The following is a 26,516-nucleotide window of genomic DNA, read 5'->3' as shown; positions in this document are numbered from 1 at the left end:
AGGGTCTGACTAATTCCCAGACAAAGGGGAATGCCCAGTTAGAGGGTCCACAGCCTATAATAGCCCACAGCCTATCTCACGGTCAGAGCATGGAGGAGCTACTGACAAAGGTTTAGAGAAGAGTGGTGGAAGAAAGGTGTTTGGAGAGATGGAGGTCGTTGACCTGAAGGAGCTTGGAGGGTAAGGGGAGGTTGGAGATGTGAAGGAGTCAAGCAGAGAAGAGGTGTAGGACCAAAGAGGGAGCAGGGGGAGATGAGAAGAAAACATCAGGTGAACGAGGCAGAAGTATTAGAGGAGGATGTTGCGAAACATCATGGAGGGAATGAAGGACAGATGGCGTAGCTGGAGGAGTGTGGGAGTTGGTCTAAGGAGGAGGGGACTATAATACAGAAGAACAGTTGAAGGAGATGGAAACAAAGTATGAGGTGGAGTGGCAAAGAACACCAGGAGAAGGCAAGTGGAGAGAGAGCATTAGGAAGAGGTGAAAGTGAAGAGTATGTAGGTGTGAAAAGAGAACTACAGGGGAGGTAGAAGTGAATTGTCTTGTCAGGAGCTGGTAGGAAGGCAGAGGAAGTGAACCATCAAGAAAATGTGAGAAGAGAACGCCAGTGGGAAGAGGTGAAGTATCTTGTAAAATGACATTTCCTCAAGCAGGCTGGTGCTCACAGGAATGAAGAAGGCACCCAGTGGGGCGATGGTAGGGAGAAGGAGGTGGAAGGACTTGCACGTGTTGACGAGAAAGGTGGTGGCCAAAGGCCCAAAGAAGGTACCGAAAGGGGGGAATAAGGAAGGGGATCAGTAAAGGCCAGATTAGGACGATCACAGAGGGAGGTGACAACACCCCAAGAGAAACCAGCCTAAGTAGGAAGATCTTCCCATCTCCCCACCTTCACCCTCCTCTCATCTCAATACGTTTTAGCTGTTAAGTGTGAAAAAATGAATAATGCTCTGTAGGAGCACAGTCATGAGTAGTGGCAAAGACATCCACTCAGCCACATCCTACTACCATCAGTGATGCCAATCATAAAGGCCTGGCCTGACAGTTATACCTCCTTCATAAATTCGGCTGAAGGTAGGCTATTCTCTTTAGGAGGGGTGTGAGCTGGTAAAGATGCAACACAAAGAACCAAAGTATGGTGCACCAAAATAAAAGAATGGGGACCGGGAAGGGCCGGACCTCTTCAAATGCCTTAGGTTCTTGACTTTCGGCCTCAACATCGAGCCATGCTTTTCGGTGTTGAACCAGGAGTCTGGGTGCTTTTAGCACCAAGCAAGGGTCAAGTCTGAGAGTAGGAGTGAAAGGATCCAACGATGTGATGCTGTCCGGTAGCGATGATGGCTTGCAGGTTCAAGATACTGGGGATGGTAGGCAATGTCGGGTCGGCACACTGGAAGACTCTGCGGCCTGGGGTGAAAAGAAGATGAGACTGGCCTTCGATGCTGGCTCAGCTGGTTCAACACGGCTTCGGGTATTGAAGCAGCAATGGTTTGGATTTCAGACCAAGGCAGCAGTGTCGACTCTAGATGACTGAGATGCAGAGGTGGTTGAGGCCGAATATAGCTCCGAAAAATTCCCTTGAAGCAGTTTGGACAGTATTGAAAGTACTCAAGCTGGCATCAAGGCAGTTCAGAGATGCAGGAAGAGCCACAGTCACCTCCTTAGTTCTGTGGTTGATGGAAGACCAGTCCGAGGTCTCAGGGGCAAGGCAGGGGCAAGGCAAGTCCTTTCCTCTGCCCTTCCCAACCAGGAAAGATTTTAGAGAGCAATTGCTGGGGTTTTCCAGTGTCAGGGTACTGCGTCCCGTACTTCAGTTGCAGTAGGCCTCATCAACACAGCAGTTTCACCCCAAATGTGGCCTCAGGATGGGTGGGGTGAAGAGATTTCCTCTTTTTTTGGAGCTTTCTGTCTTCACTTTTATGGCAGAGCATTTTTGGCACTGAATGTTTCCATTAGAGAGCTCCAGGTGAATTTTTATTCTTTCAAAGTCCAAAGATAACTCAACTAAGAGGAGGGTTTCCTTTCCTTTGCGTAGGAAAATGCTACTTTGGACTGGTCCACGGAAAGCCTGTTGTTAGGGGTCCAACCATGGTGCTGGAACAAGTGTCCTTTGCTTTCTGATCTTATACCTATAGTCATTTGTCTGCAGGGAGTGGGCAGGCAATGTGTGGAGCCCTGCCAAAATCCCACATGGTGAAACCCCTCTCTGGACTACACCTTTCACGTGGGCTACTCACGCTCTTCCTCGGCCTGCCTTCTTCAAAAGTGCTACAGTAATTGGCACCGTGGTATGAGAGAGTCATTACCAAGTCAGGTTAGTCTTTGAAGTACGCTTCCCAAGGACCACATCAGAGGGTTCCCGTAACCTGGGGGGAAGGTATCAACCTTCCTCAGTGCTATCAAAAGAGATATGGGAGTGGCGGAGAGTGGCTGTCTGTGCTGCAGTCTGTTGTTGCTATTCATTGTTGCTGAGAGGTGGAGCTCACCTACAAAAACTAGCACCACCGCGGAGCAGCGCGGAGTGGCGGAGAGAGGCTTTCTGTGCTGCAGTCTGTCCTTGCTATTCATTGTTGCTGAGAGGTGGAGCTCACCTACAAAAACCTAGCCACACCGCGGAGCGATGCAGAGTTGAAGAGAGTAACTGTTTGTGGTGTCAGTAGTGGCAGAAGGCGGAAAGCGGCAGCAGCAGTTCGAACATCCTTGTGTTTGCTCATGGAAGCCAACAGGATCACTGCCAAACGCACCAGAAGTCAAGTACGCAGGTACGGTGAAATGACTAATTTCAGCAACATAAATGCTCTTAACCAGGAGACCTATCTGGAGGGGGAGACTGTGGCTCCTGTTCATACTGCACTGTTAGATCACACTACATCGGACATTGCACAGGAAAACAGACTCCCCTATTCCTTTCCCCAGTGTATCAGCGTTTATTCAAATGTCTGAACTACAAGTACCACAATCACCACAAATACTGCAAGACATATTCAGACCTCACATGGATATAGATGTTGCAAACATACAGAAACAAACATATTTTCAAGCCCCTGCCACAACGGCTAACCAACAGTTGACATTGTTGCCTCTTACCTCCAGTTTGGGAGCAGCAAGCCATTGTTGATCGCCAGCAGTTATGGTCGGGCTTGGTGAACGGGTAACAGCTCCAACCGCACGATATCTGTCCTTCGTTGATGATTGGCCGGGGTCGAAAGCAGGTTTATTCTGAGGTTTACCCGAGTATAGGTCATGGAGTGATTCTGAGCCAAACTGTTGTTCTGCTATTAATCCCCCGAAAAAACGAACTCAGCAACTGATATACCGCCTTGTAAAAAAAAAGTGAGAAAAGTGCAGAGAGAGCCAAACTCTGGGCAGATAGAGAGGGCGAGACTGTAGAAAAAAAACATATGCCCGCCAGATTCTAGCAGCACCGCCAAGACCCTCTCTTCGGACACAACCTTAAACTCCACCCAGGAGTCAGTACCAGCCACTGAGACGCCCTTGGCCAGTGACGCTATGCAGCAGTGTAGGAGGTTCACCTATGCCGGTGTTGCAAACTTCTCAACTGTTTCCACCGCTGCAGGCACTGAACTTGAGCCAGCAGTAACGCCCTGGCTATCGGCTTCAAAGCTGCGTTGTACGCCGATGAGCTTAAGCTCATTCAAAACACATAATGACGTTGATTACTTGAAAAGTGAACAACAACTTGGGAGTCAGAATACGCGTAACTGCAGTAGCTTTAAATTGAACACCTTCTCACGGCCAAGAACCAGACGTGATTATTGCAACCCCTGCTCCTTTGCCTTGTGTTCGATCGGCTCTATAAAGGGTGTACTCATCAGGAGTAGAGAGCGTGGCTTGGGTGGGAAGATTGGGATTTAGCCATGTTTCGGTTATACCAAAAATATCAGGGTTGCATTCTGTTATAATCTACTTCTTGTGGAGATTGAGCTATGAGAGAGGCTTGATGTGGTGGAATGTTCTACTGCCTTAGGTTCCAGTGAGGTCATAGAACCTGTATGTACTTGTGTTGTTCCTTATGTTCTAATTTTGTCAGTTGAAGTTATCTGTGTCGACCAGTTATCTCAATAAATATATAGTGAAGACTTACCTGCAGTGGTTCGTTCGTGTCCTCACAACAATGGCGACGAGGATGGGATCGACCCCCAGCAGCAACCCAGTTGACGCCGCTCCACTCCTGGCAAGCGGCGTAGCGACCGCCGAGGGATAATCCCTTTTGGTGCAAAGTTTTCTGTCCAATGGGCCGCTCCGCTGCCTCCCAGCGTTGCAGCGGCCACTAAAGAAAACCTGCTGCTCTGCCTGCCTGCTTCACAAATAAGTGACCGACCGTGCCGTCCCCGGTTTCCCTTGTTGTGATGCGGCCCCTTTTGCGCGACTCTCGCACGTGTCGTTAAGCCAGATAATTGCCGCCGCATTACCGTGAGGAGCGAGACCGCCCAAAGCATCCAGTCATTACGCCCCAGAGCAACGCTGCCCTCAAGTCGCTGCGCCCCTCTGAGACTGACGCAGTGCTCCTGGGACAGAAGAGGTGTGGTACTCCCAGAAGAAAGAGGCACGGTAGTAAAGGGAATCACGCCGTATGCATAATAGTGAGCGTGCGCTGCGAAAGACAATCTACCGTATGTATGGTATTAAACTCGCACTTTGAAGTGTCAGCTGCATCCGGCCAAGCAGTTTCTCATGCGCATCCGTTAGTTGCTGTTTAGCTCTATCGTCCCATGCAAGCGCAGAGAGCATCATTGCACGTGGAAGAAGCATGGTGCACGTTCTGAAGAGTGAAGCATAGGTCTAAAGGCTGCAAGTTGATCCCAGGCAGAGCTGAAGCATGAGGAATCTCACATGTTGACAAGTGAAGCACAGGTTTTGGAGCTGTAATTTAGTCAGTCAGCTGCATGCTCAATAGAAAGACACTGGGCCTCATTACACAGTATGCAGTAACCATGGTGCTATTAGCGCCATGGTTGCTGCCAGTATTTTACCGTGTCCGCCTTGGTGGATGGCGGACTAACCGCCCTACTCCAAGGTGAGCGGGGGCGGTAATTCCCCATTCACCAAGGCACTTCCCCATTCCCATTTTTGCCCACATAGGGCTCAATGGGAATGGGGAAGGAGCTATTTACGGTACCGCAAATTGCGGTACCGTAATTAGCACCAAGGTCCTTTTGCGGGCCCCTTCCTTAACGGCTGCTAAAACCAGCCGTTGAGGTCGGGTCCGGCAAAGGGACCTCGTAGTAAAGCGGTAAGGGTTTACCAGTACCGGTGCCCTTACCGGTACCGGTAAACCCTTACCGCATACCGTGTAATGAGGCCCATTGCATTCAAGCACACATTTTTGACTATATCAGAAGGAGCATAATAATTTCGGAAGTAGCTTAGTGCACATCAATTACGCCTGCCCACTTTGCTTTTGAAAGAGGAAGTTTACAAAGGCAACAAACAGGACAGGAGTGCCAACGACTTCCACAAGAACTACACACAGGAACATGGCGGGCCTACCTGGAATAGCTGGCCCTCCAATTTTTATGCCAACTCCAGGTCCAGCAAAGAATTTGTGGGCCCAATGGCGCAAAGGATTCCTGCATTATATGAAGGCGGCTGGCGGAACATCATACTCAAATGAGAGGAAACTGGCCCTATTGCTGCGTTTCCTAGGATATGAAGGACAAAGGATTTATGAAACACTTCCCCAACCTGTAGGAGATGGCAGCGCCGATGCCATAAATTAATTTGACTTGGCCCTGATGAAACTAGACAAGCACTTCAATCCTAAGACGAGTACAATACTAGAACGATTTAACTTCCGCAAGCGAATACAAGCCCATGGGGAATCTGTGGAAGAATATGTGACGGCGTTGCGGCACTTAGCATTATCATGCAAGTTCCAAGAGGCATTTGACGAACACATTTGTGACCAGTTCATGACACATTGTAGGGCCTACAAAAAACGCAAAGAACTATGGTTGAGGGATGAACCCAACTTGGATGAAGTATTAGACATTGCAAGACGAGTGGAGCACTCGTTGGCATGTGTTGCCAAATTATCAAAGAATGAAACAGGAGAGCCAAAGGAGAGTAAGACATTTAAAATGTGGTGGATGGGAAAAGCAAAAGAAGGGGGAAAAACAAGCAAGTGAATCGAGTAGCTGCAGAAGAGAAAGGAAACCAAGAACCGCCACAGAGAACAGAGAAAAGAGATGAAAGACTGTGCTTCCGGTGAGCGAGCATTTCGCTTCCTCTATTGTATGTCCAGGTCGCAGAGCCACATGCGCAAAATGCAAAAGGAAAGGGACATTTCGCGAACTGCTGCAAGAATTATCAATATGGACAATTCAATCAGAAGAAGGTCCTTTATGTAAATGAGGAGGAGGATGGAAGATCTTCGGAAGAAGAAATTGTACTCCTGATGCAAAATGTTATTGTCAATACTGTGAATGTTGTGGTAGAGGGTGAAAGTGCGGACGAGTGTGAACGTCCATATGCGATATTGAGTGTAAATGGCCACAAAGTTTCAATGATGGCTGTTTCTGGCTCGAAGATTACTTTGGTGTCAAGAAGTGTGTTTGAGAAGGAGATGAAGGGGGAAGTGCCTAACCTATTGAAACCTGACATAAACCCCGGGGGTTATAATCAGGATAGGATTCAGTTATTAGGTTATGCCTGGAGTAAATTCAAATTTAAAGGGCGCAAATGTGATGGTAAAATGTACATTACTAAGAAAGGTCAATCCTTGCTGGGATGGAGGGAGCAGAAGATCTTAGGGATCAGACTGGATCCAAATCAGGCAGAACAGGTTTTGCAAGTGTCTTCGTCTTGCACGACTCCAAGCACTTATGTAGCAGACCATATTAAGGTATTTAACAAAATGTTGGGAAGAGTGAAGGGATTTCAACACCAAATCATCTTAAAAAGAGGTAGTACTCCTGTTGTTGCAAAACTTAGGCCAGTGCCTTTCTCTCTACGAGAAGGTGTCAAAAAGGAGTTGGAATAATTGCTACAGATGGGCGTCATTGAGAAAGCAGGAGGTGTGGAATGGGTTTCGCCTGTTGTAGTCGTTAAAAAGAGTCCAGGTGACTTGAGATTATGCATAGACATGCGGAAACTCAACAAGTGTGTGATGGCTGATAGGCACCCATTGCCAAACATGGGTGAGATGCTAACCATGGTTGGTCGAGGCAAGGTTTTCTCGAAACTTGACATGGCATCAGCATATCACCAGGTTGAGCTGGAAGAAGGATGTAGGAAAGACACGGCTTTCATCACACATGAAGGTGTGTTTCAATTTAGGAGGATGCCTTTCGGGTTGGCGTCAGCCTCATCAGTGTTTCAAAAGATCATGGATCGCTTACTTAGGTGTGTGAGTGGAGTGTTTTGCTTCCAAGACGATGTGTTGGTATGTGGAGAGACATTAGAAGAACATGACAGGAATCTAAATAGGGTGTTGAAGATCTTTGAAGAGAGGGGTATTACCTTAAGGGAAGGGAAGTGTAAATTTGCTGTGTCCAAGGTGGATTATCTAGGTCACAAGGTGTCGAGTGAGGGTGTGAAACCCAAAGAGAGTATTGTGAACTCTATAAAGGAGATTGAGAGGCCGACTACCAAGAGTAAACTACGTTCATTTTTGGGTATGACCGAATTATACCAAAAATTCATAGAGAATTATGCCACAAAAGTTCTGGAGATGAGGAAGATCTTAAGGAAAGGTATGGATTTCATATGGATCGAGCTTGTGATTTAGAGTTTCAGAGAATCAAGGAGGAGATAGATCTAGCTCGCCCATTAGGATGTTTTGACACAAAAAGACTATCAATCATTATGGTTGATGCTAGTGAAGGGGGTCTAGGTGCTGTTCTTTCCCAAAAACGAGAGGATGGATCTGAAGAAGTGATAGCACATGCGTCACGCGGATTGAAAGGGGCAGAGTTGCAATATTCAGTTCTTGAAAAAGAAGCTTTGGCATGCTATTGGGCAGTTGAGCGGTTCCGAAATTTTGTTTGGGGTGTGTAGTTTGTGATCCGGACGGACCACAAACCTTTGAAGGTTATCTTTGAAACCAGTGGCCTGGATAAAGTCTTGCGCAGAGTAGCCGGGTGGGTTATCAGAATGCAAGCTCATAACTTTAGAATGGAGGTAATTCCCGGGAAAGAAAACACTCTGGCTGATAATTTATCAAGGGTAAGAGTTGCATCTCGGGACTTGTTAAAGGATGTTGACATGGAAATGGTGTTTGTGAACACAGAAGGGATCGTATCTAAGGAAGAGTGGCTATCTGAAATGAGAAAGGATGAAGTAATTAACAAAGTGATTTCATATGTATTAGCCTCAGCTTGGCCCAACAAGTCGGAGTTAACGGAGGGAGAGAGACCTTATTGTGAGGTGAAAGACGAATTGTCAGTTGCGGACGACATATTGTTCAGGTGGGAGGGAGCCGTGGCTCCAGAAGGTATTGGCACCAAAGTTATTGATTTGGCTCATAACCGCCATATTGGCATTATCAAGACTGAAGGAGTATTGAGGTCAGTCTATAGGTGGCCGGACTTCGACAAAGATGTCGAGAGACATTTAGGCGAGTGTTCCATGTGCATTAAAAGTGTAAAGGGGATGGAGGCTAGGAAGCAGCCGTTGGTTGATGTTGGTGTTCCGTCTAAGGTCTGGAGTCACGTAGCCATGGACATTCTGGGACCTGTTGACTTAGGGTATGGTCGGGGAAGGTTTGTGGTATTGGTTGTTGATTTATTCTCCAGGAGGTCGGATTTCAGAATTGTAAGGGAAATATCGGGGGAAAGCATGGTGAATGTGCTTCAAGGGATCTTTGCGAGTGAAGGGCTTCTAGAAAGTGTTCTCACCGACAACGGTACTCAGTTCACCGGTGGATGTTTTCCAAGTTATCTGAAGAAGTGTGGCATAAGACATAAAAGGGCTGCTCTGTACCATCCCGAAACCAATGGGGTAGTCGAAAGGTTGAACAGATGTGTGATGGAAAGCATTCGCATGGGCCAAGAGTGTGGGTTCGATAAATTGGTAACCATCCAAAATAGAATGTGGGCGTTGCGCATGGCGCTTCATGCTACCACTGGCCTATGTCCATTCGAACTCATGAGGCGTCGGAAGCCTTATTCTATGGCGTGTCGTCCATGGTTAGGGAGGAGTAGAGAGTCGGATTTAGTGATTGATGAAGTGAGAAGGGCACTTAAAAAAAAAAAGAGTGATTGGGTCATGCGTGAAGATAAGGCAAGAGGTAGAAAGGAGTTGCGTGTGGAGTGTGGTGATTGGGTAAGAATAAAGAAAGGTGTGGTAAAAAAAAGGGTGATTCGCTATACTAAGATCCAGTCAGGGTGGTTGCTGTTCTGAAAGGTGCAGTGCGCGTGGCGGGTAGTCAAGTTTGGAATAAGGATAGAGTGGCTACGGTGAAAAGGGGCCATGTGTGAGGGTGCTGTTTCGTGGATTTGTGAAAAAGAGGAAGATGTGTTATAATGTAGTTCTTGTGGAGATTGAGCTGTGCACAGAGAGGCTTGATGTGGTGGAATGTTCTACTGCCTTAGGTTCCAGTGAGGTCATAGAACCTGTATGTAATTGTGTTGTTCCTTATGTTCTAATTTTGTCAGGTGAAGTTATCTATGTCGGCTGAAGGACCTCTGCTGTTGCTGGGGGTCTTTTTACCAGTTATCTCAATAAATATATAGTGAAGACTTACCTGCAGTGGTTCGTTCGTGTCCTCACAACACATTCATTGACATGGCCGGCGATCTCTACGCCATGTTTGTAAAGTGAGCGAGTATTCAGCAGTGAGAGTGACAAAACTAGTAGGGGCGCTATGTTGGACATTTTGTCGCTATGTGCATGCATTATTTTTTTTAAACCCATGGTTGTTGGAAGTACTTGTAATCGTATTCTATGAAAACCAGTGAAAAGAGCCTTCTGGAGCAGACAACCTGCATGCAGGTCCCCTAAGGTTGGTGCTTAGTCAAGTGAGAAAATTGTTCGGAGCGACGAGCCGACGAGCTGCAGTGAAGTCTGGCACGTTGCAGAAGCGCCGGAGTGAGGAGGACTGAAGAACTGAACCGCAAGGACTGAAGAAAATCCAGTGGAAGGGAAATACCCTCTGGAGCTAAGACCTTCTTCCTTGAAGAACCTTTGTCTGAACCATGTATTCTTCCTTTATGAACACTTTTCTAAACCTCCCAAGGTTAAAGACATTTTCCATTTCACCTTAGAGTTTAGTTTATAGTGTGAGGGTCAGAATAGAACTTTGGATACAGGACAGTTTTGTTTTTGACATCCTGACAAGGACAGATCCTAAGTTTTGGTTTAGGTAGGGAATTTCCACTTAGAGCAGGGTCAGAGAGGCCTTTTCCAAACCGCTTTTATTTTCAATAAAAGTCTTTAACCATAAATATGGCAAACTTGTCTCCAAGTTTCATTCCTGACTCCTCACCCCATCCTGGTGAGAAGAGCCAGTATATCATAATTTTTTAGAAGTTCTTATTTACCTGATGGTGTATCCGTTTGTATTTGTATCTTTTTTCCTTCATCTTGACTCTAACAAGCCAACTGGAGGTTGGCGACTCCACATATTTTCCCCACAAGTCTGAAATGTTGTATTGTTCGAAATGGGTAATAAAATTGCATTAATTGTTTTCCTCCCTCAGATCCTCACTCCATTAATAGTATTACAAGGGATGGACTTATTCGAGCATATTCAGGTCAAATTGTAAGTAGAATTGTTTGATAACGTCCAATACACTCTTTTGTCAATTAATTTACCATATTATTTTTATTTACCAGTAATAGCCATTTCTTTACCATTCACATTCTTCCTAATTTGACTTTGTAGGACCCATAGTATTACCAGCATTCATGTTATGTTACCCTGAAGATGTCCCCACACCCACATGGGGACCGAAACATGTCAGACTTCTTTGAAGGACTGCCTTTCCGATTTAAATGCAGAAGAATTTGGGCATAATTTATTCTGGAATAACACACAAAATTAGATATTATCCTTATTTATTCATATATTTTTTTAAATTTTCTTTTTTAAGATAAACAGCGTTATCTGCAAATTGAAATAATATAAAAGAGGTGATGGCTGGAAGGTTTAGAACTAATCTGAGCAACCCTCCAGACCATTGTTCTTCAGCCTAAGCCAAGCCATTACAAAAGGGGAAAGACCATATGCAAATCAGGCCCCTTTCTGACAGTTTTTAATTGTGTAGTTGACTGACGCACCTTTGGCGGTTTATCATCCAGAAGCACTCCCACTGGCCTTCTGTGACACTGAACTCTGGAGCTCTCTCATTCAGGAAACATGTAACAATTGAAAATACCTTCTAGAGATCTTCGGTGAAAGTGCAAAGGGGAACCACAGTGGACTCTATGAGATTAGAAATAGCAGTCAAATATGTAGAGGCCATAGCTGTGTTCTGCCCTAACTCACTGAATAATACTGGTTAAACCGTCAAGCGATGGTTCACCTATAAAGAGTAGTCAAATGGATAAGGCGTGATCCCTGCCATGGATGAACCACCTTAGCTATTGGTTTACCGAGTTGGAGCTTCATCAGATGTGGGACTCACTTGAGGGCCTGAAGAACATCGATGCTGTAATTCTTATGAAAGCATTGCGGGCCTATCAAGATCTGAGGACTTTGGGAGGCCAACATGTATATAATGGCTTCTGCAATGAGAAGAAGACACATTGCTTCTTCTTTTGTCGTAGATGTGCACTGTTAATGACAATGTGGTTTACCACCAGGTTGCATCCGACTGGACTGAGGACTGCGTCTGCATCTCTGGAACTGATGCACTCCACAACCTTTTCGCCAAATCAGGGGAGTGTGGCAGACTATTTGTGGCGTGAATGGAGGACTTGTGAGAATGGACGCATGTGATAGGTTGTTGGAAGGTAAGCCATTGGAGAGGATGGGGAGGCGCGCAGTGGGTATGCTTTTGGGAGAGGAATGGTAGACGTGTCATACTTTAGTTCTCAACCCATTGTAAGCCAGGCATCCTGTTAATGCAAAACTAAAGATAACTATGTATTTTTTAAATTATGTTATGCTTGAATGAACTTTGTGGTGTATTGTGATGAATATAGTTACTGTACAATACACTTTGTCAAGATGTATATAATATTGATTAAACATTTATAACAAAATGGTGGTTGTATTTCATCCTGGTTATGGGTGTTATATCACATACATATAGCACTTACAATATGATACATATTAAAAATCCACTGTGCTGGCTCTTTTTGTTGGATACCAGAGGGGATTTGTACAATTTCTGAATTCTGGGTCGCATCAAGGTAGGGTCGGTTCTGACCGACATGAGTGGAGCTGAGCAATGTCATCAACTGTAACCAGCAATTGGGAGAGGAAGGAGCACACTGATCAGTGAAAGGACACTCATCACTCATACTCACCAAAGGGTCTGTATTTTGCAGTCAGGTTGCTTCAGTCCCTCACATAACTGCTTTGCACCCAAATCTCCCAGTACATTGGAGCCCAGGTAGAGCTCTGTGAGAGACAGGCTGGTGGTATTGAGAGCGCCTCCAAGATGTCCACAGCATAATTCTGTGAGAGTGCAACTGTCTATCCTGGGTGTACAAAGAGAAAAGCAAATACAAATACTATATTAACAAGCAGCTCAGTAGGCTACAGCACCGTTCAAAAGACATAGGGCCTCATTACACGGCTGGCGGAGAACCAAGGCGCTATTAGCGCCATGGTTCATGCCGGTAAAATACCGGCACCGCCTTGGCGGAAAGGGGAATTACCGCCCCATTCCAAGGTTGGTGGGGCGGTAATTCCCCCTTCCACCATTGCCCTTCCCCATTCCCCTTTTTGCCCCATAGGGCATAATGGGAATGGGGAAGGCGCTAATTACAGTACCGCGAATTGCGGTACTGTAATTACCTCCCTGGGTCCCTTTGCGGGTTGGTTTTTAACGCCTGCAAAAAGCAGGCGTTAAATCCCCCAACCCACAAAGGGACCTCGTAGTAAGGCGGTAAGGATTTACCGGTACCGGTATTTTACCGGTACCGGTAAATCCTTACCGCCATCCGTGTAATGAGGCCCATAGTCCCTAGGTGTTAGAAACAAAGTAGAAAGAGAAACTAAATTCAATACTGTGCTGACTCTTGCTTGCTGGAGGCATCAATACTGTGTACCTTTATTATTGGCATTTTGCATCAACAAAAATTTACTTTTATTAGTTCATGATCAGTATCAGGCAACGACTGAATCACATTTGTTTATGCACATCGTGGACTCGTTCCTAGATACCCCTGAGCCACAGAGTACTAGCCTTACTTTGAAGGCATAGCAAGACATTGGGCCAGATTCTCACAAAATAATGCAAATTAAAAGAGCGCAGGGGATGCACTTGTTTCATTTGTGTTACAAACTGAAATGTGCAGCTCACCTTATTGTCAAAGGTGACCTGCACATTTCTTGGGGGCTGTGCAGCAGCACAAAAGATTAACTGTCCAGTTCACTTGCATATATCCGTATTTATTATAATATGCGGATAGCCAAAATCGGCTTTGTATGTACACCTCACATCAATCCACCATATAATTCAATCAACAAACAACATCCATAGAAAGTTCATAATAGGATACACATCATTTCATCAATATAAAACCCCCTGCGATAAGTCGCTTAAAATAGCCATGCATACATTATCAAAAGTTACCACGTGGTACATACAATTTACATCAATTTGTAAGAGGATTCAATTCAACACTACAGCTAAGTCAACGCCTAGTCTAGAATACTGAATGAAAACCCTTATTGATATATCTTTATGTCCAGTTCATGCGTTCTGGATGACTACCCCTATATAACACCCCTCTCTTGGAATCCCCCTGACCCCACTGAGCCAAGAAGTAGTTCTGTCTTGCAAGTTAAAAGGTTTATTTGATAATTTAAACAATCGATATATATATCACACTTTATAATAATTAATAATTGAATATCACACTTAATCTGAGCAGTAATCAATAATGGATAGTCTGGCACTGGCACACTTGTGAATAGGAACAGAAGAATAAGGTGGTAGAGAATACTTTATGTAAGTTCAGATGGATGTAATGTTGAATGAAAAATGCAATACAGAAAATACTCGATTTCAGCAAAACAATGTAATCACTTTTCTCTGGCAATTCACCCCCCCTTTTATGCAATGCAAGGAAATGGAAGGAAAGCACACAGTTCTCAGAAATGCAATCAAATGTAATTCAGTTCACCCCAGCAAGCTTAGACTACAGAAGTTTGAAACACAGGCCCAAAATGCTTTTATATGTGCTGGCAATGAAAAATATGCTAAAATGCTTTTAATTCCCTCTAGAGGTTCAGGGTGAGTGGTGTCAAGTTAATATTAGTCCAGGCTCACTCTAGCAATGATTCAGGGATGGTTCTTAAGAGGCAAACGAATTTTTAGCAAGGAAAGCAAGGAAGCTGCTGTTTTCACATGTGGAGAAATTTGCGTTTTTCACGATTGCGTCAAAAGTATAGGTACTAGGAATGCGGTTCTAGGTCGGTTGAAAAGCCAAGATTCCCAGCTTTCAGAGGAAAGTTACTGCAAGTCTCTAAGACAAACGGTCACGGAGATATGAGCGATATGGTAAAGGTCGTTTTTCAGATTTGAAATTTTAAAGTTCAAAGTGACAAGTGACAGCTAGCAACTAGAAAATGACAGGTGACAGCTTTGCAAATGACAGGTGACAGTTAGGAGGCAGTTCTACTTAGATTAAAATAGCTTGGATTAGATTATTTTAACTAAGAGATTGGTTCTGCACAGTTCTGCTAGGTACTCACAATATATTTAGAAATAGAATGGGCCTCGCCACGGATCTGGTCAGGTTTTAGACTGGACTCTGGTCTGGTCTCGGCACTTCACAGTGATCTGGGTCAGCTCTCTGGTTCTGCTAACAGTGGTCTGGGTCAGCTCTGCTCTCTCTGGGTACAGCACTGCTTCTGGATCTTTCTGCACAGCTTTCTCTGGAGATTGATGGATTTGAAGTCTGGATCTCTGGATGTGGTATGGTCCGGCAGCATGCTCCGCAGCAAATGGAATAGAATCTCCCTATCTGTCCTGACTGTCTGCTTTTATGTGTTTTGAAAATGGGTGGAGAGGCTAGCTTCCTAGGCCCTACCCCTCTCCACTTGTCATTGGCCACTTCATCCTCTTCCCTTTGATTGGGGGAATGAAATGAAGTGTCATCATGATGAGGTCTGTTTATGATACAGAGAACCCACCCCTGTCAAATTACACACAATCTATATTTTGACCCAAAAGACATATTTGCACAGGTACACATTTGTTTAAAATTACATGCACCCATCACATATCACAGGAGGTATACCCTGTCCAAATCTGCTCTTCCTGGGAGCTTGCATTCAGAAATGGCAACATTTGCACTTTTTAACTGGTTTCGTAATATCGGACATTACCCCAAATTTATACACATGTGCGCAAGGAGTATGGACATTACTTGATGAAGTGTCAGATTTTTAACATGCATACATTTTAAGTAATACCCTCTTAACTGCTAGCTTGCCCCCAGATCATACCACCGGTTCTAAAAACCTCTTAAACTGTGGGCAGAAAAATCACAAGAATTATGGTATCATTTATAAAATGTTCACAAGTCCGCTCTATGAATGATCCATCTTTTTAGAGTTATGTTCTGGCCCCAAAGGGGTGTGGTTTCCCCCCAGCACAAGGTTGAATTTCTGGTTTTTCCAGTTCTGCCAAGCCAGCTTGCTCTCACAGGCAGTGCTCCTCCCCTTTCCTTCCAGGAGGAAGCCACTTTTACGGCCCCCATAATAAAACATTTGCCTGAGTCAGGACAGGGCTTTGTTTAATTTCCTGCAGAGCCCAGGTAATTCAATCAGAGAAGTGTCATATCCCTTTTGGTGGGAGCAGCAAAAGGCAGCTAGGCCTGGGAACACAGCTGTTGTGCAAGTCTCATCTCCTGTCGGGGGTAGCTGGTGGTCAGAATTCAGTTCCTTAAGCCAGGCCCCAGCTAATGTCACTTTTAGTTACCCAGTTTTCTGCATTCAAATAAAATTAACCATTTTTACCTATGCAGCTAGAATGCTGATTCTAAGTTTAAAACGATGACATTTAAACAATTGCAACCTATGTGACACTCAAAAGTAGGTCACTCATTTCTTTTAAACATTTAGATTTTTAGTGTCTTTGAGTCCAAATTTACTTAAACTGCTGAAATCCACAGCTCAGCCAGTCTTGTTATAAACCTTCAAGTCACTTCAGAATATAACTTTAGATTGTATCCACCTCTCAGTAAGTCTTTCTTTGGCCTGCTTTGGGTTCATTTATTCAGTTTTACACAAATGCCTGGTGTTGTTTTAAAACGCCTGCTTTCTGATAGTGGTGAGTACTGGTAATGCACCCATTTTGGGGATTTTTCTTGGATTAATGCATTCCAAACAGGAATGGTTCTTACATGGTAGTAAATCCTTGCTTAACATTGTTTTGATGGGGCTCCTTACAGTAAAATGGTTATGTGGAACCCCACAAAAGGGTTGAATCTTTAAAGTGGTCCGGTGAGCCACGATTTCAGCAACTTTTTGACATCAGTAACAGTGGATTTTGTTAACAAAGATCTTTCTTTACACTGGTGGGTGGCAAGTTAGGTAACCATTTTGGTGTGCGCACAAACTGCGTGGTTCTCCTGGATTCTGGCGCACTTGTGGGCTTTTTGGCCATCTTGGATTTTCTAAGCCCACAGCACCAAATGTTGCAGCATGATAGCTCAAACGTGGGTCAGGACACCCAAAAATTTCCTTCCATAAAGATTTGCCATAAAAACATTGGTCCATCACAATTCATCCTGTTATTATATGACTTCATGAATGTATGTATAATCATTTCCAGGCTAGCACATGTAAACATGAAATGTTTTGTAGTTTCGATAACGGCCTCCCCACATAACCTGCAGAGATATTCTGGTCGTCTTATATCCTCAATCTCCAAAGCGGATGTAAATCATTAAACACTCCCTTACAATATGGCGGTTAGGAAAAGCCTCCGTATATTTTGCGAATTGACTCTGTTCTAGCCTGAAGTGAATGAAGGGTCCGCTATTGGTATTTGATGCCAATTTTACAATGCCAGTGTCATAGCTATAATCCTTTAGTCTATGCTTTACAGCTCTCTTTGGAGATCGGTTTATTGACCCAGTTGGTCCAAGTCCATGAGTATTACCAACAGTTTTCCCTAGGATACCAAATTGTTCACATTCATACATCCACTGGAAGGCCTGAAAGACAGGGAGTTTCTTACCTCCCCACTGATGTGGTTATACAACAAACTGTTCAACAGATTCTTTTTTTTTAGCCCCATCTCTGACACATATCATGCCTCTTGGATCCCTCTCCCCTGAGCTAAAAATACGCCAAGAACCAGGCCGGTGTACAGGAAATATGTTGGTATTTATTTAAATTAAAAATAATAGAAATTAGCGCAAAAATATAAAAGCACCACTTTATCGGTGACACAACACAATCAACTTCTCTCAGCATAAACACATCACAAAAGTGAGTTAAAAAGAACACAATCACAATTCGCCACTTTCTGTAAATTTCAGTTCACAAAATAATTACACTGATCAAGAACACGGCACTTATAACGTAATGTTGTGCGATTTTTATTTTCCTGCAGCCTTAAAAGGCTAGCAGTAGGATTTCAATATTGGTAATTATGATTTTGCCCACACTTTTGGTTTAAAATAAACACAGGGGGATTTATCAGTTTGTTTTTCAGACCCTCCTTGCTTTCGTCTATGTTGGGAAATCAGACAGAAAAATTGGAATGCTTTGGGGAATTTTGGATTTCAGACCCCCCCTTAGTGAAAGGACTGTGTTGGGGAAGCTGGATAAAAAGGTTGGATTGATTTAAGAACAAAGACACCCCTCTTCCTTAAGAAGTCGGGGTCAGCTGGACAACAAGGATTACCCAATTAATTTATAGGCTATAGTTTGCAGCACACACTAGGAAGTGAGCTTTGTTAAATTAGAATTTTAACAAAATTCACTCTGTAGTGTTCTGCTAAATGGGGAATTAATTAAATTAATATTTTTGGTTAAATAGACTAAGGATCTACACAGTTTTGCTCACATTTGGAGCATGTTCAGATCAGCAAGAAACCTAGTTTAACTGGCCATTACAGTTCCTAGAGTCAAAGGCAGATGTATTTTATATCCCCAAAATCGCCTGGAAATTGCATACAAAAATGGTACAAAATGAAATCAATCTGCCCTATGATGGCTGAGAAAAAGGCCTAAAAATAATAGTCCTTTTAAATTAATTGTGAATCTTCATGTGGGACAAATGGCCCTGACTCCAGCCTTCCGCCCATTGTTTTTCACTAGGTCAGCATCTGCCCAGAATTATTTTTATCAGTCTCCTTTGTGCTGGAAGCTTGCTCTTTGAAATGGGTACTCCCATTTTCCCACATATTAGTCATGCTCCAGCCAAGGGGTAACTTATTGAAGTCAATGCTTTCAAAGCCAGCAGGTCTGGAGAACACTGAATTTCGATGCCTTTAGCAGGACATTTTTATTGCAGTTGGTCATTAGATGGGAGATGTGAAACCCAGGCTGCAAGTGGGAGATGTCCTTGTGAAGTTTTGCCCACAGTCCTTGTGAAGGAACTGCCTTGGGCTGACATTTTTCATGAAGACAAAGTGGCACTACAAATGTCACTGGAGTTTTGTAGGTGAAACATAATATACTTTGCTTTTGGTCAACCCGCAATCATGATTTGTTTTCCTGACATTTTTCTGTCAGCAGTGATATTTCTTTTTCACTTTTACTTTTTTAAACCGTTTTTATTTGCACACACATGGGCAGGCCGTTTTTGTTTTCAATTTTTAAAATTCCTGTTTTCCATGTGAGTGGGATCTTTGATTCCTCCTTCCTTTGTAAATTAAAATTCTGCTTATCAATTGGTAATGACAGGTAGGCCCCTTTCCACATGGCTCTTTAATTTTACTTGAAAAACAACAACAAAGGCTGTTTTTGTTTCAGTGTTTAATATCTTGCTATTCATGTGAAAGGGACTTCTTTTTGGGGCCTTTAAATGCACCCCACATAGCACATGGACGAATGTAGTGTAGCCAGAGGGAATATTCTTCAGATCGAATTCTAAGCGCATATACTTTAATCGTTGCGATTTAGCCATCCTTAACAGAAGACGTTGATATTTTACCCTCTCATCTTTGGTTTCACTTTTTTATTTTTCACATAAAGCTTACAATACAATCAGTATAAAAAAATCATCATAAAATCACAAATGCGATCATGGAAATGAACATCAGAACCACACTTATCAAAATGTACAACAAAGCAAGGCTAAGAAGATAGAGTAGAACAGGAAAAGAAAGAAAGGAAAAGGGACCAGAGAAGGAGAAGAAGAAGAAACAAAAGGATACCAAAAGTTATCATTTGACAGTACAACTCATGAATAATCATAAAACCTATTCTTTTTTTAAGTTCAATTTTATAACATTTTTCAAATACAAGTCACAAATGCGAAATGCAAGCAATAAAACGCAGCACAAAGTTGGGGACATTTCTATTTGTCACCTACATGTAGACTCCTTATATCCTAACAACTTCGAACTGTAGAATTTCCAAATGACATTTCCCATCTCCCACCCTCGACCCCCCCAGAGTAGAGCAATCCTCATAAGAGACATTTGTTTGTCCACCTTAAAGTGTCCAGGGTTTGGGCCCCAAGGGTCTCCCCCAATATGGCGATCTCTTTTTACATTCCTTCGTGTTCTTTCCAGTCCTATTTTATACAACATTAGACAATACACGGGTTCGCCCAATTGCACCCAAGAAGCGGGATATTCATCTGTCACCACTTTCATATATTAATTTAATACTCCCGGCATGTGTTTGTCCGCAAAATCCATCCATTGCACATCACATTGCGTAGATCCCCCATGTAGAGATGAAGGTATTTTTTCCATAATGCATATGTTTTAGCTACATTAACCCATTCTCCCATGTTTGGCACCAGCTTGGATTTCCACTTCATAACCAACAGGGCACGTGCCGCCAACAATAACTGTGGAACCAGGCCTTTAATCCTTCTTCATTCACCCTCACATTTCTCAAAACCAAACAGAATAAGATAGGGGTCTGCAAGTCTGTGGATCTTGTCGAGGTCTTTAATCCACCCCAGAACCTCGTCCCAGTAAACCTTAATCCAGGGACATCCCCACCACATATGCCAATAGTCCCCAATCTCGCCACATTCGCGCCAGCATCGGGGGCTAGTCGACTGGAACATCTTAGAAAGCCTATGTGGATCGTACTGCCATCTATGCAATAATTTAATCGCGTGCATTTTATATTGACTCGATATCGAAGTTTTTGAGGCAGCCCTGCACATTCTCCTCCACATGCTTGGTTCGATGTGTTCACCCAGATCTTTCTCCCATCTACCTCTAAGTGGCTCAGTGGTCCCTTTTCCTGCTTCTACCAATTCCTTGTACATTGTGGATATCAAACCTTTCACTCCGGTTTTGGAGTTCAGTATCTTTTCAAAGGGGGTAAGGTCCCTCTTCAGCTTGTCCTCCCATTCTGCTCTCGTCAATACACCCTTAATCTGCAGAAATTGAAAGGTAGATAAATGCCTATTCCCAGAGCCTCCACCAACTTGGGGAGTGTGATGAAGGAGTCGGTTTTCAATAGTTGACCCACCCTCTCCAGTCCCGCCTCATTCCATGATTGGAACCTCTCTACAATGGTGATGAATTCTCTGATGCCCGGAGACCATAGGTGGCTCAATGGAGATGGCCATGTGGAGACTTTCTGCATCCTTTTACCCTCCCTCCAAATCTCCAAAATGCTTCCCAATATTAAACATTTTTCAGTCTATTTATAGGTTTATTCCTTGGGACCCACAACCGTTCTGAGACTGTTGCCGGGGTTAAATAATGGTTGTCCATGGTATTCCATTGGGTTTCTTTGTGGCTACGCAATTGAGGAATTAGAACTCGTAGTTGGGCAGCTTCATAGTATATCCTAAGGTCCGGAAGGCCTACTCCTCCCTTATCCTTAGATAATGTCAGGGTGTCATAGGCGACCCTGGCTTTTTTACCCTGCCAGAGGAATTGAACAATAGCATTCATAACTTCACTGAAAAAGCTTCCTGGCATCTTGATAGGGAGCATTTGAAAGGGATACAGGAATCGAAGGAGAAAAACCATTTTAATTGCATTGAGTCGGTCTAACCAGGATATCGTCAATTTGTCCCATTTGGTGAGATCCGCATGGAGCCTCTGGAGAAGAGGGGGGCAATTGGCCTCATATAAATCATTCAGGTCCCTTGTGATTTGTATGCCCGGATAGTTTAATTTACAATGTTCAATCATAAGCCACAGTGGGGCAAATTTGGTTTCATTGATCTGCACAGTATTTTGCAGAGGGAACAAAATGGACTTGGCCTTGTTTATCTTAAAGCCAGAGAGTTCACCATAGTCTTTGATGATGCGGAGGGCTCTGGGAATCGATGTTATCGGGTTAGCCTCATGAAGGAGTACGTCATCAGCATACAGTGCTACCTTATAGTCGACCTCACTCAGCCGTAGTCCTTCTACCTCCGGATCGTCTCTCAGTTTTTGGGCCAAGGGTTCCAACGAGAGGGCAAAGAGAATAGCCGAGAGAGGGCATCCCTGTCTGGTACCCCGTCCTAGCTCGGACCACCTGGAGTATTCCCCATTTACGAACACAGATGCTTTGGAAGATGTATATACCGCCTGTATTCCCTTCCTAAACTTTGGGCCTATACCCAACTTTCGTAGCACCGCCAGTAAAAAGCCCCATTCAACCCTGTCAAAGGCCTTCTCTGCGTGGATCGAATGCAGGGCAGGGTCATTGGTCATGGTCCAGGATGCAATGATAAGATGTAAGGTTTTATGCATTGTGTCAGCGCCTTGTCTTCCCAGAAAAAGCCCACCTGGTCAGCGTCGATGAGTCAGGGCATAAGCGTCTCCAGTCTAGAGGCAAGGACACGGGTGTAGATCTTGGCATCTATATTAAGCAGAGATCTGGGACGATATGAACCACATCATTTGGGATCTCTTCCCTCCTTGGGAATCACTGTGACTAGGGGTCTTCCCTGAGTCTAGGATCTCATTAAAGAGGTCAACCATAAAGGGTAAGAGGTGGGCGCTAAAGGATTTATAAAATCCGGCAGGATAGCCGTCCTCTCCCGGGGATTTGCCCAAAGCCAATCTTTTAATTGCATTTTGAACTTCCTCTTCCGTTATGGGGGACTCCAAGAAATGCGAGTCCGAGCCAGATATCTTTGACATATTGACTGAGGACAGATAACTGTCAATACTCGGTAGGTCTGGGTCCACCTCCGAGCTGTACAGCGTCTCATAGAAGGTGGCAAAAGCCTCCGTAATGGTGGGTATAGTGGTGACCGGGGAGTGTCCTTCCTCCACCACATCCAGCACCTTTCGTTCAGCCCTTTGTTATCTAAGTCTGGCGGCCAACAGTGCATCCGCTTTGTCCCCTTTTTCATAAAATTTCTGCTTCAGGAGTCGAAGCTTACACACCGTTTGGCCCTGGCAGAGGCTGTTCCAGAGTTCCTCTGGTTTCTTTTTTCCTTCATTGATATTATCAAGATCATCCCTCCTGACCTCCCCGTCTAAATGGCAAATCTCCTTTCTAAGTCTGTTTTCAATTAGCTTCCTCTCCCTTTTTTTTACGGGACCCCTCCTTGATCAGGATACCTCTTCATGTCGCCTTCCCCGCTTCCCACACCACTTGCTTTGGAATCTCCCCAGTATCGTTCACCTTAAAGTATTCACTAATCTCTGTCTCCATCTCCGCCTTAAAGACAGGGTCCTTCCAAAGAGCCTTGTTACATCTCCACCTACCTCCTGTGACAGGTAAATTCTCCCAATGGGTGTCGGCAATTACCATATTGTGATCAGACCATGTGACCGGGACAATCTCAGACCTCGTAGTAACATCATAGAGATCTTTAGAAAGGTATATGTAGTCAATTCGTGTAAAGGTGTGATGGGGGGTAGAATAAAAATTGTAACCTTGCTCATCTGGATGCATGCCTCTTCACACATCCCACATGCCATACACATCCATCATATCCGCAAACTCATTGCGTTCACCCACAGTTCGATCTCTCATGTTAGGGTTGCCAGGCTTGCGGTCCATGATAGGCCCACAAATTGAAGGCCCCTCCCAGTATAATATGACCCGTGGCCTCAAGCATAATTTTAGGGATTGTTTTGGCAAGAAACCGGACCTGACCAAAGTTGGGGGAGTATATTGGGGCGATTGTTACATTTACTTTCCCTATAGAGCCCATCACCAACAGAGCACAACCTTCTACATCTGACCATGTCTTTCTCACCGTAAACTATTCCTTTCCTAATAAGTATCCCAACTCCCCCTCTCCTCAACAGCCCAGAACCCCAGAACTCTATTCCCATATGCTTTCCCAGGATGTGTCGTTCTTCCCCCTTCACATATTTAGTCTCCTGCAGGAGGAGAATGTCAATCTTTGCCCTACGAGATTCTCTGCTTACCAAAGATCTCTTAGTATGTGAGTTGAGACCTTTAACATTAAGTGTTCCCACCTTAAGGGAGTCCCCCCCCCTTGAATCAGTAATCATCGCCATTGTGTGGCATTAGAGTGAAAAGACCCTTCAACCGCGGCCAGCGTGTCGTCAGCTCGTTGTGCATCACATCACATGTTACCTTTTGAACCAATAAGGATATTGCTCTTTTCTTTTTACCCTTTTCAACCCTTCCCCTTTCCCCCCTACTCCCACCCTCCACCCCCTTCCCCCATTGATGGCTTCCGATCAAGGTCAGTTGAACACACCAACCCTTCATCGTACTGCCAGCGGAGACCATTACTTCACGGTCCCATTCATTAAAAAAAACTCAATGTCAAATGAGCCCCCATTGTGCACCCCCCCCCCCATCTACACCTTGGTCTCTCAGTAGAACAATAACAACTGGCCTAACCGGTTGGCCAAACATCACATTTTAGGGTAGAAAAATCATGGACCTATTGAGTCAGACCAGAATCAGATGTCGCCCTCGGAGGGGACATTGCCTGTCCGGAACTTTCTCAAGCCCTTCACCTGCTTTCTCCTGGGGCTTTGGATGCGCCATTCCCTTCCGTCTTGTCTTTGTTCCTCCCAGCCTCCCCTGTCCCCTTGCGATCCAGTGACCTAGGAAGTGAATTCTCTAATTTCTTTTTCAGAATTCAACCGTACCTTCTTTCCTTCGTGTTCAAAGGAGAGAGAGAAAGGATAACTCCACCTGTATCGAATGTCGCTTTCCTTCAGCCACTTCATGAGGGGGCTGCACAACCGCCTCAGCGAGAGCGTCAACGACGATAGGTCCTGAAAGATGGTTATCTGTGCGCCTCCCAAAGTAATCGCCCCACCACTTCTCACCTTATCCAGTATCCTGGCCTTGTCCTGGTAGTTATGGAATCGGGCAAGGACTGATCTCGGACCCCCAGGTGGGCCGCCCGCTCTATGGATCCATTCGGTTTTAGGTTCATCAATCGCGTCATCTGCAATCAGAAGCTTCATGATGTCGTGGAGTGTTTTTCTGAGGTCATTCTCTGTTTCCCCCTCTTGTTCCGGGATACCAAAATAAATTGCAGGTTATTCCGTCTTTCCCGGTTTTCCAAATCGTCCATATTAAGCTTAAAGTCCTCTTCTCTCTGTTCCAAATCAGCAATCCTGTGTTCAAGCTGCGCCTCGAGCGAGTCTATTGGTGCTTGTTTGTTCTCCACACCGTCAAGCTTCTCCTCTATGTTGTCTATGTGCTGCGTAATTTTGTCTATCTTTCCGCCTACACTGGCCCCCATATTCTTGATTTCACTCAATAGAGCTGCAATGTCCCCTTTTGTAGCGGCTGATTCAGTCCCTGTAGTATCCATAGCTTCCATGTGGGGGTCGTCAGTATGGGGAGGGTCTGGTGAGTAGGCGAAGCTGGCTAGCTTTTGCTTTGTGCTCATATAGGCCTCGGTGGAGGTCACAGTGCCCGATCAGGCTTTGAGAAAAAAGCTGTGAGGCGGGGGTAGGCCAAGCGATACTCCAGGAAGGGTGCGGTGATAGAACTAATGACACCTGAGTATTACCATTCTTACTTTGCCGATCGTATATGGTCCTCAATGATTCCGCCTTGACGACCTTTCCCAAAAAACCCCATATGGTTTCGGCCAGCGGCGAGGGAATTCTCCCCGTTCCTACTATATGGGCGAGCGCAGGTCTTCTATCAGCGGTGTGTTCCTTTTATAGCTGGTAAATTCCAGGCATGCAGTGTGTCATGAGGGTGCAGGTACAGTCACAGAGTGGGGAGAAAAATTGAGCTGTAGTTTCTGAGTTTTTGGTTTCGTAAGTGGACAAGCCCGGTTTTCCGTATCCTTCCTTAATTTGGGACAAAGGAGGCCGTAACTAAAGAGTCGGATCAGGGTGAGAGAAGGGACCGGAGATCACTCCGCTAAAGACAAGAGCCAGTTCCCTTGACTTGTAGGTCCTTTCTGCACTCAGCAGAGGAATGAGGCTCCCTCTTCTCAGGCGTGTGTGTCAGGCAAAGTATCTTCGGGGAGAGGACCCAAGTAAAATCGGATGCTCATTTGATGATTTCCCCCCCTATAGACGCTGGGTTGTCCAGTATTCCCAGTGCAGCTGCGCCTTCTCACACCAAGCTCCTTCAACCAAAGAAGCCCCCCGGTTCAGATGACCCTAAAGTGATTCCAGGAAGTCGGGGCCTTCAAGTATTATGCATTCCTTATTTGAAACAATTTGGCCTCTGTGGGTCTGTAATCGGTCCCCTACCCCACCCCACCCTTTTCCAGACAGGCGTTCCCCAGGAGGCGTTGCAGGTGGTAAGATCAGATCCTACAGGGGATTCCAGCCTCCATTAGGGTCACGCGAGTAGAGGAGAAGGTGGGCTTGAGGTACTTACAGCGTTACCATTAGTGCTTACGCCCAGGCCTCCATGCATAGGTTCGCGCCTCAGTCATAAGTTATTATGCCTGGTGCCTAAGATCTGTGCATCCGCTTCACGGCAGCTCCACATGGGAGTGGGACTGTTGTGGGAGCTGAGGGGTCCGTGGCTTCTGAAGGAATGGTCCATAGCCTCCGTTTGCCAGATCGAGTGCCGTTCTCCACCTATGCCTCCTTACGGAGGACGTGGATGGGGTCTGTTGTGCTGGGCATAGAGGACGATCAAGTTCAGAAAAAGAGACTGTCTGAGCAAGGCGATCTCCTAAATTGTGTAGGGTCTTCCACAGTCACATAGCCTTCTGGGGCATAATGCTGGTTCCCTCAGATGTCACAGCGACGCTCCGTCTAGCTGCGGGCGACTCCGTAGGGTTTGGCGTCAGTGCGTAGTATTCGCCAGTCGCATTCCTGCCTCGGTCGTGTGGGGATCCTCTCTGAGGACCCGGTTCGGATT

At 45.0% G+C, this 26,516-nt stretch overlaps 1 protein-coding gene across 1 annotated transcript in view; it reads right to left on the bottom strand.

The window, feature by feature from the left end:
• The window catches only part of LOC138452989 (ribonuclease inhibitor-like), a 295,852-nt gene that overhangs the window by 107,439 nt on the left and 161,897 nt on the right, over positions 1 to 26,516 (bottom strand). Inside the window, exon 8 of the mRNA XM_069605375.1 lies at positions 12,434 to 12,607. Coding sequence (XP_069461476.1) covers positions 12,434 to 12,607 — 174 coding nt within the window. The remainder of the gene's footprint in view (positions 1 to 12,433; positions 12,608 to 26,516) is intronic.

Source organism: Ambystoma mexicanum, chromosome 4p, assembly GCF_040938575.1.
Source record: "Ambystoma mexicanum isolate Mex_15411 chromosome 4p, UKY_AmexF1_1, whole genome shotgun sequence".
Lineage (NCBI taxonomy): Eukaryota > Metazoa > Chordata > Amphibia > Caudata > Ambystomatidae > Ambystoma > Ambystoma mexicanum.
Note: the sequence above shows the minus strand (reverse complement) of the source record. Positions and strands in the feature narration are given on the sequence as shown.